Raw genomic sequence first — 19,512 nt, 5'->3', positions numbered from 1 at the left:
TCACACTTTTTGAATTTGGCGTACAATTGGTGCTCTTTGAGTCTACTTAGAGTTAGCCTTAAGTGCTCCTCATGCTCTTCCATTGTCCTTGAATAAATGAGTATGTCATCAATGAATACCACCACAAACTTGTCAAGATATTCCTTGAATACTCTATTCATTAAATCCATGAAGGTCCGTGGGGCATTGGTTAACCCAAATGACATCACTAGAAATTCATAATGCCCATACCGTGTTCGAAATGCCGTCTTTGCTATATCTTCCTCTCGGACTTTCAATTGGTGGTACCCGGATCTCAAGTCGATCTTTGAAAAGACGATCGCCCCTTGTAATCGATCAAACAAATCATCGATGCGAGGCAAGGGATACTTGTTCTTTATAGTCACTTTGTTCGGCTCTCGATAGTCTATACACATCCGCATACTACCGTCCTTCTTCTTGACGAACAACACTGGCGCACCCCAAGGTGAGTAACTTGGTCTAATGAATCCCTTGTCTAAAAGATCTTGTAGTTGAGCCTTCAATTCCTTCAATTCATTGGGAGCCATGCGGTATGGAGCCCTCGAGATTGGTGCTGTGCCCGGCGCTAACTCAATCACAAATTCTATCTCTCTATCCTGGGGTAGCCCCGGTAGGTCTTCCGAAAAACTTCTTGGAATTCACATACTATGTGGACATTCTCCGGCTTCGAGGGTGGTTTCTCCGGACTTGTCTACTATGCCGGCCAAGTATGCTTGACATCCCGCACGTATCATCTTTTGTGCCTTTAGGGCTGTAACTAGCGGTAAGCTTGACTTGACTTTGATTCCTTCAAATATGAATGCCTCTCCGTATTCGGGGTGAAAGTCACCGTCCTCTTTCGGCGATCTATTGTTGCTCCATGTCGTGATAGCCAATCCATACCCAAGATAAGATCGTAATCCCTCATCTCCACTCTATCAGATCTCCACTAAGTTCCTTGTCTGCAATCCTTATTGGCGCATCCCGCACTCCTCTAGATGATATCATAACCTCGCCCGAGGGCAACTCCGTCATGAACTTATAACTAAAGTTTACATACGGTAGTTCTAACTTATCTATCATCTTTAAAGCAATAAATGAGTGCGTAGCTCCGAATCAAATAAAACAAGACATAGTTTTTCGTAGATAGAAATCGACTCGCAACCACAGTGTTACTAGTCTCAGCCTCCCCTCTGGTTAGTGCAAATACTCGAGCTGGGACAAGTTTGTCATCCTTGAGTTGATCACCTTTTTGTGGACAGTCCTTCTTATAGTGGCCTGGCTGCCCACACTTGTAACAAGTCTTGCCTTTCGCCGACATTCTCCGGATGCTTACGACCACATGTTGGGCATAGCGGGTACTCCACATATGGCTTCTTCCCTTTGTAGTTATTGGACCCTATCTTGTTTCTCTTGTCGGCTTCGTTGTGTTGGTTACTTGGCAGTTTTCTTTTGTTATCACCACCTCCATTACTGGCCTTTCTGGCCTCCCACCTTGTTGTATTGTCTTTCTGTATACGACTTTCACACAACTCAGCTTCTAGGGCTTTTTCCAGTACCTCAAAGATACGTGGTTGCCCTTACTCCCGACATCGCTATGTCCCGACTTATTCGGGAGTCGAGCCCTTCGCAAAACGATGAATCCTCGAAACTCGGTAGGAACCGGATCCGTGGCAAACTTTGCTAATCATCAAATTGGCGAGCATACTGTGAATCGTAGACTTACCCTGCCTCAAGTTTGTGAACTCATTAACTCTAGCTGAGCGTATTGCTTCACTGTAGTATTTTTTGTTAAAAACTTGTACAAAGTCAGCCCAGGTCATTGCGGCTACATCCCGTGTTTGTTTAATAATGTCCCACCAGATGCGGGCATCCTCTTTCAATAAACTAGCAGCACAAGCTACACTATCTCCGTTACTGAGCCACATGTACTCAACAATACCTTCCATTGTTCTTAACCATTCCTCAGCTTCCATTGGATTTGAGCCCCCTTCAAAATTTGGTGGGTGTTGCTTGCGGAACCTTTCATATATTGGTTCCCATCGACCCTCCGGCACAGGCATGTATTGCACCGGCAAAAATTGATGTTGTCCTTGATTGGGTTGTTCCTGACGGTTGAGAGCCTCTTCATCTCGCTTCCTAATTTCTTCCTTGAGACGAGCAACTTCTTGCGCCAAATCTTCTTGTTGTGGTGGCACCACTACAGGGGCATTTTGGTGTTCTTGACCAACTACCCCAGCGGGGACTTCGTGGTTACCCCCACCTTGACTCGGTTCTTGTCCATTTACGGGGGCATTTTGATTCTCTGGTTCACCGCCTCGGCAGGGACATGCTGGTTTCCCCTGCCTCGACCGCGAGCACATCCTCGCCCTCGACCTCTAGCTCGGTCTCTTACAGCCGCTCTTTCATTCAAGCGGGTTGATCTTCTGGGTTCACCGTTTTCCATCAAATCCCTTAACTTGTTCTTCAAAAGAAAGGAGATGGTATCGATAAGAAAAATAACCAAAGATGTATCTCGCTCAAAAAGGAAATATCTATACACTAAATTATATAAACTAAAAAAAAACGTAAATCATCAAGCAACAATTCACCATGTAAAATAAATAAATAAATAAATAATCTTCACTCATAAAAAAAAAATTACACTAATAAGAAAATTGTTTGAGTTATACTAAAATTCTAACTCCGAAGAATCAGTTAATTGTTTCGATTAACATACCCTAAACTTCTAGCTAACTAAAGGAAAATTAAAAGATAAAGACTAAACCAAATTTAACATATAAGACATAACATATATAAAGCATACATACTTGATGACAAGTTGATCCTTTGCAGCGATGGTGTGTATGTCGCGTGAATTCAAGATCAATGTAACTGTGGCTCTGGTACCATTTGTAACGCCCTTACTTACGTAAAATAAGATGCCATAAATAAACTGGCGTTAAGATACTAATGTTGCCTTTATTTAAAAAAAAAACACTTTTCAAAACATGGGTACCCAGTTGAAAATAAAGTATTACCACTTAGGGAAAAGTAATAGAAAATTTAAACGACAACATCCTCGATAAGTTTAATAAATTAAAAAAAAACTTTCAGCGGAAGATGGCCAAGACCACACGCAGTTACATGATCACACGAGATACACCCCATGCTGCCCAGACTCAACTTGTCACCGAAAGCTTACAGGCTTACTTATCTGCACATAGGGGGTAAATAAGGGGTGAGCTGCAAAGCCCAGTAAGGAAAAACACAATACTATGTACCAGCATTCACACATCATAGCACAAACATATACATCAAACATACAACAACCTAATCATAAGTATAAATAGAGGCAGCCACACAAATACTGAAATACCACACACTCACACTCACAATCACACTCCAGCTTCCATACAAATCTGGAGTGTCTTACGTTCTTAACCAGAGAACGCAGTACCAATAACCAGTGCACCCTTACGTACACTGCCTCACTTACCACATCACCATACATGTGTGGTTTCCAACCACTTCCAAGTACCTGGAACATGATTAAACAACCATATACAATTCATCGATAAAACACTATTTCACCGAAACTATCACATTCCACAGTTTCAATACAATTTATTCAAGCAGTCATACTAGATACTCAAACCATATAAAAAGCAAGTATAAAATATCATTATTTTTCCTTACCTCAACTCCGCTGTAATTAACTCTTACGATACCTTCTAGGCCCTATAACAATTAGTGAAACCCTTAGTCCACCGATAAACTCAATATATTTATTACTCTTACTGTACAGCAAGTTTAACCTAGAATTTGACATATAAAACGTTTGAATTAGAAGTCCTACTGTTCACAAAGTTTTTAGTTAATTGAAAGACCTTTCTAACGGTATAAAGATCATCAAAATCGGAGCTATAATCTAGGAGTTATGCATGTTTTCTCAAAACAGTTTCTTTAAAATCCTGGATCACGCCGATTTCTGAATACAGCCTAAAAATAAATGTTTTAAAAATAGTTACACCCTGATCTAGACAATACTTTCTTCATAAAAAATGTAGCTATTTTCCTAAGCTTTAAAACGAGATAAAGATCTTTTAAAATGGATCGAAATTGAGAGAGATATTGAATTTTTACTGAAGACACTTTTTCTGAAACGAAACTTAAAACGAAATACCATAACCGAGTAAAGATCCTAACTTTTGACTGGTAAGAACTCCGAACTAGGGAAAGGTTTCTTGAAAGAAAATATGGATTATTGAATTATCTTTCTAACAGTACAAGAATCGCTTGAAAATAATAGATATCGAGAGAGATATGACACTTTTACTAAGGCGATATCGAAAAGAAATTTAAAAAAAAACTGTAATTCGAAAGTCAGTGTAAAACATGAATTTTTTGACATCGAAATATTCAGAATTAGGAAAGAGTTTCTTCATAGAAAATATAGATCATTAAATTATCTTTAAAACGGTACCTAGATCACTGAAAACGGACCTATGGGGAGAGAGATATGATAGTTTTATGAAAGCCTATTTCTCTGAAAACGAAAATAAAAACAAGTACGAATTTTACCTGAAGATTTCGAAGACACGGAACGATGATCGGTTGATTGCTAACCCCGAAGCTCTTAAGATTAAAACAATTGATTTGGTTCAATAGAGAGAATAAAAAAAAGAAATTGAGAGATGGTGAGAATAAGGGAATACGATACTATCTGGCTGCTAGGGTTATAGAGTATATACGTATATAACATATCGTATAATAGGTTTAAATTTAAAAATAAATATCTAACTAATCAGATAAAATTATGCTGATTTAAATTTAAATTTTAAATTTTAAACTAACTAACTAATCTAATGCTTCACTATTTATTTATCTCCCTATTTAATATATATATATATATCATTTTTTTTCTAATCACACACGCACAACAACAACAACAACAACAACAACAAAAATAATAATAATAATAATAATAATGATAATAATAATAAAAAAAAATAAACTGGATATTACAAAAACCCTAACAGAAATTAGTTAGAATGGATTTGGTTAAATCCACACCTAACTAATTTCTATAACTACCTAACTAACACATGCAGAAGCTAAAATAGAAACCCTAGATCTATATATACCTGCAATCTAAGCCCAGATCTACAAGGTTGAGAGTGTTCTTCAAGATCCAGGGCTTTGAATACTTGAAGAACCAGAGATTGAAGCTCGTACATGCACAAAAGAAACAACAGAGAGTTAGATAGTGAGAGAAAGAGGGATTAAACACAAATATACTTGTAATAAAAGAGATTACCAGTCAGAAAAATTACCTGTGACTTGGAATCTCCATTGATGTACTGTTGAACTGTAAGATATAGTGGAAATCGAGCTCTCATCTTTGAGGAGCAGCTCAAACGGAGACGTAGCCAATTTATTGGTGAACTTCGGCAAAATCTGGTGTTTTCTAACTTAAAACTTTCTGGCTTTGTGTGTAAGGGTGTTTAGATCAAATCATTGTAGATCTGATCTTGTTGCTGGGTTTGTGTTTGGGATTTCAGGGTTTCTAGGGTTTGGCTTTGAGTTTCTCAGAGAGAAACTCTCTTTTAGGGTTTCGAAGAGAAATCAGAGAAAGAGAGAAAGTGACTGAGAAGATTCTCGAGTCTTGGGGTTTTGTTCAAGCACAAAACGAAGTCGTTTTGGGTGTTCAGACTTTGAAAAGTCTTTGAACAGTGAAAGGTCGAAATTGACCTTAAAATTGATTTGTTTGTTTTGTTGGTGTAGGGCCAAGATAGTAAATTCCTATCTTAAATTTCCTACAATATTAATAACAGTTCTCCAAAGAAAATGAGAAACAAGATTTTTATAATTTGATTACAAATATATATATATATATATATATATATTTAAATCACAACCAAAAGCCACAATAAAGATGAATGGCATTAGTGATGGTGTTATTAAATTGCTTTTCTTCTCGTTTTTTTTTTTGAGGGATCGAGCTAGAAGTTGTTTGCAACCTTGGTAGGTATGGAACAATTATAAATTACAGCATGAGATGGCAAAAAAGTTCTTGATTAAGTTTTTTTTTCTCTTTTCAAGTGAGCTCAGTTATATAGTGATATTGGGAAATTATTACCCTTTGAGCAAGAACCACTCTATGATGCTTGAGAGAGAAAGGTTATTTAAGGACTTATTACATTATTGCCCACAACACGGTAATAAAAATTGAATGCAAGTTTAAATTTTCTATCAAAGAGTTAAATGTTCCAATCTTAAGAACAATAGTTGATGATGTTGGGGTGCTCTATATACTAATTAAGACAGCTGATGAAGCCTTCATTTTGATGGACGAAATGGTTACTAATAATAGTTCATCTATTATGGAAAGTGAAACATCATTACACTAGAGGTGCCAAACATTACCTAAAAGTGGCCACTTGCGATTAGTTAGCAATATTTCATAAAAATTATTACATCAAATTATACGTGACCTGATATTAATAGTAATATAACACGTTGGAATATGCATTACTATATAGAAACCTAATTTTGTCATTTTTTAATATAATAGTTCATCAATTATGGAAAGTGAGACATCATTACACTAGAGGTGCCAAACATTACCTAGAAGTGGCCACTTGCGATTAGTTAGCGATATTTCATAAGAATTATTACATCAAATTATACGTGACCTGATATTAATAGTAATATAACACGTTGGAATATGCATTACTATAGAAACCTAATTTTGTCATTTTTTAATATAAGAAATTTACGACCGTTGACAAAACTAACATAATGATCGACCGTATATGCAAATAGTATTTTATATGAAAAGACACATAAGGTTTTGTGCATGTAAAATTTGATATTTACTTATTCGCGTCTGTTATGTAACGCTGCAATCCAAAAAAAATCAAATCTAGCCCAAAAAACTCCAAGCAAGATCTAAAATAAAACTCAAATTCAATATTAGATCTATCCCATAAAGAAAAAATAAACACAACAATATCATATCTATAATATATGAGGATTTGTTTAAACACCAAACTAGACATTTGCGGCAAATAAAATTCTAAACTATTCACAATGTTGTAAATAAAATTCTAAACTATTCAATATTGTCAAATTTTACCATAAAATTAATAATTCCTACATAACATACAATAACATTTTTAAATATTATGAATTAAAAACTTTCTTTGAAGTAATTTAAAGTTATTATATTCAAATAATTTCAAACTATCATCCGATAAATTAAAAAAAGTACTAATATTTAATTACATGCAAATAAAGTTTAACTAGGTCTCTTAGCTAGCTTCTTTAAATTTAAGTTTTCTTCTTCTTTTTCTTTCTCCTTATTTTAAAAAACAATCAAACTTCTTGATCAATAACTTCCCAAATAATAAGAAGAAGTGATGTACCAATCGACACTTCTTTCATCATATGTGCACGACTTATTCCCGCATTGCTTTTCAAGTTCCAAGAAATACTGAAAGTACTGATCATTTCGTTTGCTTCTCCCGCGAGTATTTTTTTGTGTTTGTTCTTCAGGATCACCACTACCTTCTTCCACAGATGGCTGTTCAGGACCATCATCACCATCATAATCCATCCATGCACTCCACTCATCGTCCCCACCTCGTTCCATGATATAAAAGCCTACACAAATTTAAAATCATACATTAGAATATACAAGAATAGTCAAAATAATAGCTAAATGTAAATATATGAAAAAGACTAAATACCAATACGTGTTTGATATATGAATCATGTGTTGATAGATTCGTTCAACCATAATCCTTCACCATCATCACGAGATGATATGATATCGTCCCCAACGGTGACATCAACAGGTGGTGGGGTGATTTGATGAATTTGGTCACTAAGCATGAGATCATCGCCATTACACTCTTGATTATCATAATCTTTTGGTTGTGTCGTCAAGACAACTGACCAGCGTGCATCTAATGGATCACTCATGTAAAACACTTGACTTGCTTGGGACGCCATTATAAACCTATCGGACTTGTGTCCGATTCGGTTCAAGTCCACCAACTTGAATCCAAATTCATCGTCTTTGACCCCATTATCACTCCTAACCCAATCACAAAGAAAAACAGGGATTCGATAACTACTGTAATCTAATTCCCAAATTTCTTGAATTACACCGTAAAAAGACATGTCACATTCAATAGGGTTTTTGTCTTTTGAACTAGATATTTGGAAAGCCTTAGCAACAATCATGACACCGCTATTTTGAGTTTTTCTAGATTTATCACGGGCTTGGGTGCAAAATTGAGTACTATTTATATAGTACGATGGGAACTTGAGTACATCACACGAAGGACCTCGTGATATGCAAAGTAGTGTGTTGGACACACTACACGGAGATTCACACATTTCTGCATATACCTATGAACATAACAAGTTGATTAGTGAGTCAAGGTAAATCAACATATGATGCGTAACAAAACATTAATGTTAATAGTACCTTGTTTTTTAACCATGTACTGAAATTTCGATAATGTTCATCTTGTACCCATTTTTGATTTCGTGCCTTAGTCGGATTAGTAGTCTTGATCCAATTAAAATGTTCCCTTCAAGTGTTCAATGGATTTGTTTTAGTTTGAATTGATATTATTAATATGTTTTAACAATGAAAAATTAACTTAAACTTACTCAATGTACGGTTGGACAACATCAGTATTTTGCAACACAAGCCGGTGCGCTTCTTCACAATCAGCTCGACTCACACCACAAACAGAAAAACCCCTACCCCCTCTGCTTATTTCCCTATCGACCCGAGTAGAGCGAGAGCCAACAGTGGTAACCTCTGACAAGTAGTCTGAGCAGAATTCAATCGTCTCTTCAACGATGTATGATTCAACAATACAACCCTCAGGCCTACTTCTATTTCTGACATAACCCTTCAAGATTTTCATGTATCGTTCGAATGGGTACATCCATCTCAAGTACACAGGTCCACATAACTTTACTTCTCTCACCAAATGCACTGTTAGGTGGACCATTATGTCGAAAAAGGAAGGCGGGAAAAATTGTTCCAAGTAACACAAAACTTCTATAATTTCTATCTTGAGATTCTGTAACTTAGGCACATCAACCACTTTACAGCAAAGAGATTTGAAGAACAAACACAATCTCGTAATTGCATATCTAACTTTCTTTGGCAACACAGAACGGATACTCACTGGTAGAATATGTTGAATCAATATATGATGATCGTGAGATTTCAGACCACTCAAAATTAATTTTTTCATATCTACCCAATCAGAGACATTTGAGGAGTACCCTTCAGGTACTTTCACCTGGGAGATAGAACCGCACAAAGATTGTTTTTCTGCTTTAGTTAGAGCATGACAAGCTGGTGGTAAGAATGTTCGTCGACCAACAACTTGTGGGTGTAAATTGGAACGAATCCCTAACTCTTTCAAATCTAAGCGGGATTTGATTCCATCTTTGCTACGCCCAGGAATATTGAACAAGGTATTAAGCAAGTCAGTTCGACACATTTTTCTCGATGTGCATCACATCTAGATTATGACGTATCAACAAATGCTTCCAATACTCGAGCTCAAAAAATATTGACTTCTTCTTCCATGGCCCTTGAGGTTCATTTGCAACAACGTCACTTTTCTCACGACGACCTTTTCTTTTCTTTGGATTTGCTTTTCGCTTTCCAAGGTGGAATTGAACTTTATTCAACTTTTCTAACACTTGTTCCCCTAGCAAAGGTGGCGGTGGCAATCCAAATTCTTGCTTACCGTCAAATGCTTTCTTCCAAGTGCGAAACACATGTTCTTTTGGCAAAAACCTTCGGTGTCCCATGTAACACATCTTCTTCGAGTGTTTTAAATACATAGAACATGTTCTCTCCTCACAAATAGGACATGCTTTGTACCCTTTCACACTGTATCCAGAAAGATTTCCGAAAGCTGGAAAATCATTAATGGTCCACAGTAATATGGCTTTAAGATTGAAATCTTCTTTCCTAAAGGCATCGTAAGCAGAAACACCCTCATGCCACAATCGACTCAAGTCATCAACTAGAGGGGCTAAGTACACATCAATGTCATTACCAGGCTGTGAAGGGCCTGATATCAACAGTGTAAGCATAGTGAACTTCCTCTTCATTACCAACCAAGGCGGCAAGTTATACATCACAAGAAAAACTGGCCAGCAACTATACTTACTGCTAAGGCTGGTATGTGGATTGATTCCGTCGGCAGAAAGACCAAGACGGATATTCCTAGGTTCATTGCCAAATTCAGGCCACCTAGCATCGATTGATTTCCAAGCGGGTGAGTCAGCTGGATGTCTCATCTTACCATCTACCTTTCTATCGCTGGCATGCCAAATTAAATTTTTTGCATGATTGGCATTTTGAAAAAACCGAACCAAACGAGGTATTGGGGGTAAGTACCATAATACTTTTGCAGGGACACCAACCTTTACCTCGTCAGAATTCTTTTTTTTTTGCCACCTAGACTCACCACAAGTGGGACACCATATTGCATCCACAAACATCTTGCGGTCTAGGATGCAATCGTTAGGACATGCATGTATTTTTTCATATTGCATGCCTAACGAAGAAAGTGTCTTCTTCGCCTCATAAAAAGATGAAGGCACCACATTACCTTCCGGTAATAACTCTACTAGGAAAGCTAGTAAATCCGAAAAGCTCTTATCACTCCACCCGTGTTTGGCTTTTATGTTGTATAATCTAATAAGTGTCGACAACTTAGTAAACCTATTACAATTAGGGTAAATAGGCTTCTCGGCATCCTCTACAAAACTTTGAAATTTCAAAGGATCGACATTTAATTAATTGTAAATTTTTTATATAATTATTTATTATGATTATTATTTTTCATTTTTTATTTCTATATTTTTCTTATTAATGTATATTTTTTATTTTGCAGTTAAAACATTTTCTCTTTTTTGTGGGAGTCTTCTTCACAAGCACAAGATTCTCTCTCTCATGCAACTAAAACGTTCTCCTCCCGCCCAAAGTTGTTTGTTCATTGCTGGGTCTTTCTATTTCTTTTATAGAGAGTGATTCTGAAGTTATCATCAATTTAGTCTTTTTTTTTTCTGAGGTTGTGTTTGGGTGAAGTTGTTTTTTAGTTCTATTAGCTAGATCTTTGTTATCTGATTTCTGATTGTATGTCTTCAATATGTAATGCAAAATGGTAATACTGCAGAACATGGTGAGATTATGCACTACAGATGGAAAACGAGAGGTTTCTTAATTGGTTGGAAAAGTTTTCCTCTTTATTTAATAACCAATATATTATTTGTTTCTCAACAATAAAATTGGTTATTATATTAAAAAAAATAATCTAAATTTTTAGTCGCCTGGTGTAAATTTAAAATATTTTGGGATTTAGAATCATCTTTGATGAATCTATATTTAAATTACGTCAAAAAAATTTAAATTTAAATGTGTAATAGTTGAGAGAAAAATAAGATAACGTTACCTTACAAAATAATAATACTATAAGTAGGTCATTTGGGTTATTAGGCTTGGAATATTACAATTAGGCTTTTAAAATAAAATTAAATATCTTCTAAAAAAATATATATTTATAAAAATTAAATAAAACAAAATACTTAAAATTACCTTTTACCTCCTTAATTAAGCTATATATACTTATAGATGTACTTAATTGACATTGATAGTGTAAAATTTGATATTTACTTATTCGTATCTGTTATGTAATGTTGCAACCCAAAAAAAAAAGATTGAACAACCTTGAGCAAGATCTAAAATAAAACTCAAATTCAATATCAGATCCATCCTATAAAAAAAAAAAAACAAACACAATATCAGATCTACAATATATGAAAATTTGTTTAAACACCAAACTAGACATTTTTAAGTTTGAGGGATGATGATTGCGGTTCACTGGATTGAGGGACTAATAAAACAACAACCAAAATAGAGATAGATGAGATCGAGAGATAAAGTGAGATTGAGAAAGAATTAGAGAGATAGCACTTATTAGGCAGCATAGGGTGAAGTAAAGCCGACAACAAGAGAGAAAGAGAGATTTCAAAGAAAGGGACAGCTGGGATAGTTCAGGGTTATGATATAATTTTTCAATCATATATTCCGTCAATTTATAACCGACGCAAAGGACGCAAAATACTTTTGCGTCATTTAAAAACTAACGCTAGGTTGCGTGAATTCAAAATCAACGATATATTTACCCACTAATATATTCGGTTAATTTTAGACTTTGTCTATAGCTGTGTTGACCAATGCAAAAAATTGCTTTTATAGTAGTAGTGTTAGATACAAATGGTGCACTTTAGTATTTCTCTAATTGATACAAATGCCAATAAGGTTATGCTTTCTAAACTGGCGTGGCAGATGGAGACCAAATGCGATAAGCTGTGGGTGAAGAGCTTGGAAGCAAAATACTGTAATAGAAGCTCATTTTGGGGAGTAGAGAGTCGAAGTAATGATTCAGCTTTGTGAAAGGGGATTTTATCTACTAGAAATATATTAAGATCAGGCTCTGTTACCATTCCAGGTAAGGGGGATGGTATAGACATCTGGATGCAACCCTGGATTCCCTGGCTCAGCTTTCCTGAGTTCAGAATGCTGATGGAGGAGGTCAGAATCAGATTGCCGAATTTGGAATCGGTGGCCGATCTATCAAGGAGTCGCAATGAGTGGGATCCTCACTTACTTGAGCAAGCCTTTGGAAGGGAAATGGGGTGGAAAATCAGTAATATCAAAAGGCTACCTCAGGATTGTGAAGACTCTGTTATTTGGAAAAAGGCAAATGATGGAATATTCACGACTAAAAGAGCTTACCAGGAATGTTGCCAATTTCAAGATTGCAGAGACCAAGATGTGTGGAAAGTGATTTGGAACTCGAAAATCCACCCTAGAGTCGCTGTTATGCTCTGGAGAGTATTAGCGGGATGTATTCCAGTAAAGGAGAACCTTGCATTCATGAAGGATAAGGGCTGTGTTCTATGTGAAGAAGGCAAAGAGTCCCTAAAGCATGTGTTTTGGGATTGTCCTTTTGCAAGGGCTCTTTGGTTTTCAGGTATGTTTCCAGTTGTGAATGCGAGAGCGACAGGCTCAGATTTGAAGGAACTTATCCTTTTCTTTCCAGTTGATATATTGCAGTCGAGAGTTTCTATTTCTAAGAGACTTGAAGAGTTCTACTCTATACAGGAAGAACAACTAGTATTTGGCACAAACACAAAAAGAGTAGAGACTTACCTCTCCTGGAAGATCTCTCAATCGACGGCATTTGTGTGCTTCACGGATGCGTCTTGGAAACAGGGGTCGACAGGCTTGGCGGTCGGTCTGGTAGATCGAGCTTCCAGTCGGAGCTGGTGGTCTGCGAAATGGTCTCGGGCTGAGTCGGCGATGGAAGCGGAGTCCATGGCGATTTTGTGGGCTCTTCAGATGGCATTGGAGGCTGGGATTCAATCAATTGCAGTGGCTTCGGATGCACTGTTGGTGGTCAAGGCGATTGTTGAAGAAAGCTTTCCTCCTTGTTGGAAAGCCAGAGCAGTTTTCTTTGAAATTTGGAAGTTGGTTAAGTTATTTAATTCTTGTAGCTTTGTCTTTATTAAAAGGGTAGATAATGAAGCTGCTGATGTAGTGGCAAAAACTGCTAGAATTGATGGGCACTGTAAAGACTTTATTAATAGGGAGGGTTCCCTTTTTGTGATACCCAACTACCTCTTTTAATACACTGAACTTTTCTGTCAAAAAAAAGTTGACCTGTGTTCGAAATTATATGTCAAAATATTTCTTTTTAATTTTTTCTCTATCGGTATTTGTTAAAGTTATAATATCATCTCTATAAATTTTTGAAAATTCTGAATAGTTTATAGTATCGAAAACAAAGTTCCTAATATCTCAATTTACTACGCGTATTTAAAAAACTTCAAACTTATTTTTTGACATGTAAACTATTCAACTTTTTTAAAATTTATAAAAATGATGTTATAACTATAACGAACATCGTCATGGAAAAAAAATAAAAAATATATATAGTTACATATGTTTATAGATATGAAACTTGACTAATAAATTGTAATAGAATGTTCACTGTAACAATATATAAAATTGATGATACTTCTACAATGCACCTCAATGCACCCCTATACGCCGTTTTGGCATTTCATAAAAAATTTTCGTCTAATTTTTTTATGATCGTCTATATTGTAGTTATTTAAGATATCTTGCAAGATTTTAAGAGTTTAAAAAACTTTAACACACTGAAAACAGAGTTCAAATAGTCTAATGCATGCAACTCTTTTATTTTATACACGTGTAAAATAGACTATTTAAACTCTATTTTTGACTTTAAATTATTCTAAATTGGGTAAATACCATTTTAGACTCTGTGTTTTGTAAAAGTTACAGATTGGACTTTGTGTTCTGTTAAATGATAAAATGGACCCTGTATTTTCTAAAATAGTAAAAATAGGACCCTGAGTTTAATTTTTGACAACTTTTTTTTTAATACAACCAACTTAAAAGACAATACTTAATACGAACAGATACAAAAAATGTAAACAGTTTTGTCATATCACTTTTAGATCGGATTATAATTAAACTTTATTTTGACAAAAAATCAATTCAGGGTCCTATTTGTACTATTTTAGAAAATACAAGGTCTATTTTGTCATTTAACAAAACACATTGTCCAATTAATAACTTTTATAAAACAGATTTCTAAATTTCTCCAAATTTAACAAGATATCTTAAATAAATATAACCAAATATGAGTGCACGAGTATACTTAGGTGTCCCACATGGTATTGTCCCAAACACATTCTCCCCTCAAACTAAGGAGAACCCATCTTCCTCTTCACTACTTCACCATCTTCTTCTTCTTCTTCCTCATCCCAACCAATCATTACTAATTATTATTTTCAAAACCCACACCCCAATTCACTCAATTATATACCACTTTCAATTCCCAACACCAAAGATGGCTTTTTTATTCCTTCCCATCTCCAACAATTCCCATGAATGTTTCACAATCTCCACATAATCAGATTCCTCGCCCTTTTCGGACTCCTGGGTTTTTCTCTTTTCCTCTTATCAATTTCCATGGCTACCCCAGAACCAATCCCATCAGAGCTAATACAGAAGGAGATTTATTCAGTGTGGGCAATTCCACCTGATGAGGTGATCACCAGAGTCAAGAAACTCATGGAGGGTCTTCGAGCTGAGTTTGAAGGACCCCAATTTGAACCCCACATTACAGTTGTTGGAGCCATAAGTTTGACTCCTGAAGATGCTGTTAAGAAGCTCAAAACAGCTTGTGAAGGTCTTAAAGCTTATGATGTTACCGTTGACCGTGTGGCTATTGGGACTTTCTTTTATCAGTGTGTTTATCTTCTCATTCATCCAACCAATCAGGTAAAGAAGAAAAAAGATCACTTTTTTATGTTTTGGTTTGTGTTTTTGGATTAATGGGTGTTTGTTAGATTGTTTGTAAGGTGTTTGATAAAATGCTTTACTCAATTTGAGATCAATTTGTTGTGTGAACTGAAAAAAATGATTGACTTTTTCATCTCTGATGAAAAGTCAAAGGAGTATAAGGCTTTGCTTGTGTGTGCTATGGTGGAAGCTTGTTCACTTTGATCTTTCATTGTTGTTATGTATGATGAAAGTCAAAGCAGTATATAACTACATATAATGCTTGTATTACCAGTGTGTTCCACTGAGGTAATTCTAAAAAGATCACTTTTTTATCTTTGGTTTGTGTTTTGGTTTGATGGGTATTTGTTTAGATTGTTTGTAAGGAGTTTGATAAAAAGCTTTACTCATTTTGAGACCACTCTGTTGTGTGAAACTGATTGTGATCCTAATTTGTTGACTTTTTTAATTTGTTGACTTCATTATAATGCTATAATGCTTTGTATTGTGTATATGATTTTCATTTTTCTTTATCTTGTTTGTGTTTTTGGCTTAATGGGTAATTTGAGTTTAGTTTTTGTAGATTGTTTGATAAAAGGCTGTGCTCATTATTGTGATCCTAATTTCAAGTTTATGTATTGACAACTATGGGATTTCACCACTCAAACCTATTACCACCCAAGACCAAAAGTAACGTCCCCGCTTCAAGCCTCCATTGGGCCCTTACACCCACGGACTAATGACTCTTATACACGAGTACGCCACTCTGGCTGCTTCCTGGATCGATGACTGACCCTACAGACCAACACGAGTGTTTCTAGCGTGCTTTGTCCTCACTCGCACGCTTCCTGGGAAAACTTCCCAGGAGGTCACCCATCCTGAAATTGCTCCCAGGTCAAGCACGCTTAACTGTGGAGTTCTTTCGTGATGGGCTACCGAAAAACAAGATGCACCTTGTTGACATAGGTAGTACCAATCAATCCATTTAAGCTCTATTCAACTGTGTAGTCCCATACCTACACGGTCTCGGAATCATCCCACTCGACCTTCCTGGGCGGTGTGGGATTGCACGGCTACCCGGTGTTTCCCACTTACGGATCACGGGACTGCGGCATCCTGATCACCCCCCCTTACGGGGTTCGACGTCCTCGTCGACCACACTTCCGGCTGGGTCAAGGCTCTGATACCATTTGTAACGTCCCCGCTTCAAGCCTCCATTGGGCCCTTACACCCACGGACTAATGACTCTTATACACGAGTACGCCACTCTGGCTGCTTCCTGGATCGATGACTGACCCTACAGACCAACACGAGTGTTTCTAGCGTGCTTTGTCCTCACTCGCACGCTTCCTGGGAAAACTTCCCAGGAGGTCACCCATCCTGAAATTGCTCCCAGGTCAAGCACGCTTAACTGTGGAGTTCTTTCGTGATGGGCTACCGAAAAACAAGATGCACCTTGTTGACATAGGTAGTACCAATCAATCCATTTAAGCTCTATTCAACTGTGTAGTCCCATACCTACACAGTCTCAGAATCATCCCACTTGACCTTCCCAGGCGGTGTGGGATTGCACAGCTTACCCGGTGTTTCCCCTTACGGATCATGGGACTACTGACTGTCACAAAAAGGTAGTTAAGTTAGTTAACTAACCAATACAAGAGGTTGTGACTCAAGTTCAACTTCTTAAGCTCCTATAAGAATCCAACTGAGGCCGCGGAATCCCACCATCGAAAATGTTGGTTCCAAGTGACAATTCTTGTAGCTCTTTCTAGTTCCCAATCTCCTCAGGAATAATTCCACCTAGAAAATTCTGATCCAATCCAACTTTTAAGCCCTCAAATTTCTCAACAACCCAACTTCATGACCAAAATTCCCACACTTCAAATCAAGATACACTAAATTTGTTTCCCATTTATGTTAAGATCCCATTGTCAAGGACTTAACTTTGTGTAAAGAACACATCAAAGAGTTTATGCACTTGGGTTGGATGTCATGGTGGAGGAAGCTTGTTCACTTTCATCTTTCATTGTTGTTTTATGTATAATGATGATTATCAGTTTTGTTATCTTGTTTAGGTAGTGGAAGCTTCATCACATTGCTGTGAACATTTTGGTTACAACAGCTCAACACGTAAGTCATGTTTTATTGATGGATTTAATATTGATTTTGCTATGAAAATTGAAATATTATAAATCACTTAATCTTCTAAAAGTTTTGAACTTGACATGAACTGAGGTGACCTTTTAGTTTATGGGGTATTAATTTTTGCTGCACTTTTTAGGAACTTTGAGAGTGTTAGAAAAGTAAGTAAACACAATCGAAAAGTGTCTTTCGAAACAAAAATTAGTCTTCTTCTTATGTCTTTGCCGAAAACTGAATTTGCTTATTCTGAACTTTGAACCAGAAGTTGAATACAAGATTAACTTTCGGAGTCTTTGGTGCTTGTTCTTATTCAAATACCCGAAACTAGTTTTGGTGTTCGATAAGTGTTTTCTTTTCTCATCTTGTGATACCATTTTCATGTCTTGCAGCATACATGCCTCATTTAAGCATCCTCTACTCGGACTTAACCGAGGATGAGAAGAAAAAAGCTCAAGAGAAAGCTAACATACTTGACGACAGCCTTAGTGGCCTGACCTTCCCTATAACTCGTCTCGCTTTGTACAAAACAGACACCGAAGACAAAACTCTCAAGTCTTGGGAAAAGATTGCCGAATGCAGCCTCGATCCCAAGTAGATTATTCTCTCATAATACCCTTTTCTTTAATGTCATGGCTTGCAAGTTGTTCGAAGAACTTTAAACTTAACCATATGTGCTATTTTCAGTTAAAAGTTATGGACAATTTTGGCATGTTGTTTGATGATTTGAGATGTTGAATGAAGTTTTAATTCTATTAATAAATCGAGCAATGCTCGATACATACTCAAATTATATATATTTTGTTACCGATACTGTATTATTATTATATTGGCTTTAAAATTTTACTTTCACGTATACACAGGTGTACACAGTGGTCATCTAATTGGTATTTAAAAGTGATATTTAACTGATGTTTCAAATTTGTAAAAAAAAAAGTAAATTTAAGATAATTTTGCCAAAAAAAAAGAAGATAAAGAGTTAAGTGTATAAAAATTAAAATATAAAAGGATTTTACTGTCAATTACTCAATAATATATTAGTAATTTGTGTATGTTTTATTTGGTCTATCAAAGTTAATGCTTCACTTATAATTTTTTTTCCTTCTATTCTGGATGGAGTAAAATTCAAATCACATGATTGAAGAAATAATTTTTCATCATTAGTTCTTATATTTTTTCAAAGCATTACTAGTATTTGTCAAAATATTTATTTCTAACAATGGTTTAGATATTCCATAAAAATATTGGAAGACTAGTTGCTGAAAGTTAGAAAAATTGCTCAAAGTTTGAGTTACCAAAGTGTATTTTTCTCTTTTAACAACACTATAAGTCTTTTTAGTTAGTCTTAGGTCTTTGATTGGACCTTAAATTTAAGAGGAATAAAAGAGTTTGGATTGAATCAATAAATTAAGAATTTTACTTTTAGAAAGTTAAAGCTACTGCAGTATAATTGGATAAAATTTAGATCAATTAAATATATATAAATCATATTAAAGTTTTTTACTCAATTATTAACATGGATTCAAACACTTCCATTTAATTTTATTACAGATACGATGAAAATTTAAGGAGTACGATTTAAATAAAAAAAAAAATTAATCAAACAATATCTATAATACTTAATGGCATGAAAAACCAGCAAAGCCCCTTATAGGAGAGATTATGCTTGTTCTTTTAAGAGTCTAGCTTGTTGTGGCAGTGTCATCCTTAATTAAATGAGAACATACGAGATGCATACCAATAACTCAATTAAGAGATGATGAAATATAAAACTTATATAACTGACACATAGTTCTTGCGATTGTCTAAGCTACCGAAAGGGTATGGAAGAAATATGCACCATGAATCAATTTATTGATGTCGCTACGAATTATTAATATAATTATAGTATTAGGACTTATTTAATGGGATGGAAACTCACCACATATCCTCATAGGAGGGATTATACTTGACCTTTTGGG

At 35.8% G+C, this 19,512-nt stretch overlaps 4 protein-coding genes and 1 long non-coding RNA gene across 5 annotated transcripts; 1 reads left to right on the top strand and 4 right to left on the bottom strand.

Moving 5' to 3' along the window:
- Positions 1–1,607: 1,607 nt before the first annotated feature.
- LOC133039805 (uncharacterized) lies at positions 1,608–2,063 on the bottom strand. Its single transcript, XM_061118761.1, has one exon. The coding sequence runs from the start codon at positions 2,061–2,063 to the stop codon at positions 1,608–1,610; it is 456 nt and encodes a 151-aa protein (XP_060974744.1).
- A 532-nt stretch (positions 2,064–2,595) lies between these two features.
- On the bottom strand, positions 2,596–5,124 carry LOC133039934 (uncharacterized). The gene is made up of 2 exons (XR_009688882.1): positions 3,679–5,124; positions 2,596–3,196 (listed from the first exon to the last, which is right to left on the bottom strand). It is a non-coding gene; the product is annotated as an uncharacterized LOC133039934 (long non-coding RNA).
- Positions 5,125–7,057: 1,933 nt separating this feature from the next.
- On the bottom strand, positions 7,058–9,496 carry LOC133039933 (uncharacterized). Its single transcript, XM_061119068.1, has 3 exons — positions 8,668–9,496; positions 8,480–8,585; positions 7,058–8,400 (listed from the first exon to the last, which is right to left on the bottom strand). The coding sequence occupies exons 1-3, from the start codon at positions 9,264–9,266 to the stop codon at positions 7,756–7,758; spliced, it is 1,350 nt and encodes a 449-aa protein (XP_060975051.1). The 5' UTR covers positions 9,267–9,496; the 3' UTR covers positions 7,058–7,755.
- An 8-nt stretch (positions 9,497–9,504) lies between these two features.
- On the bottom strand, positions 9,505–13,130 carry LOC133039803 (uncharacterized). The gene is made up of 2 exons (XM_061118760.1): positions 12,833–13,130; positions 9,505–12,714 (listed from the first exon to the last, which is right to left on the bottom strand). The coding sequence occupies exon 2, from the start codon at positions 10,585–10,587 to the stop codon at positions 9,505–9,507; it is 1,083 nt and encodes a 360-aa protein (XP_060974743.1). The 5' UTR covers positions 10,588–12,714; positions 12,833–13,130.
- Positions 13,131–14,773: 1,643 nt separating this feature from the next.
- Positions 14,774–18,407, top strand: LOC115697588 (cyclic phosphodiesterase). Its single transcript, XM_030624664.2, has 3 exons — positions 14,774–15,412; positions 17,488–17,542; positions 17,944–18,407. The coding sequence occupies exons 1-3, from the start codon at positions 15,020–15,022 to the stop codon at positions 18,147–18,149; spliced, it is 654 nt and encodes a 217-aa protein (XP_030480524.2). The 5' UTR covers positions 14,774–15,019; the 3' UTR covers positions 18,150–18,407.
- The last annotated feature ends 1,105 nt before the right edge of the window (positions 18,408–19,512 follow it).

The sequence above is a fragment of the Cannabis sativa genome, chromosome 7 (genome assembly GCF_029168945.1).
Source record: "Cannabis sativa cultivar Pink pepper isolate KNU-18-1 chromosome 7, ASM2916894v1, whole genome shotgun sequence".
NCBI classification, from domain to species: Eukaryota; Viridiplantae; Streptophyta; class Magnoliopsida; order Rosales; family Cannabaceae; genus Cannabis; species Cannabis sativa.
The sequence above is the reverse complement of the archived record's forward strand: the minus strand, read 5'-3'. Positions and strand labels throughout refer to the sequence as shown.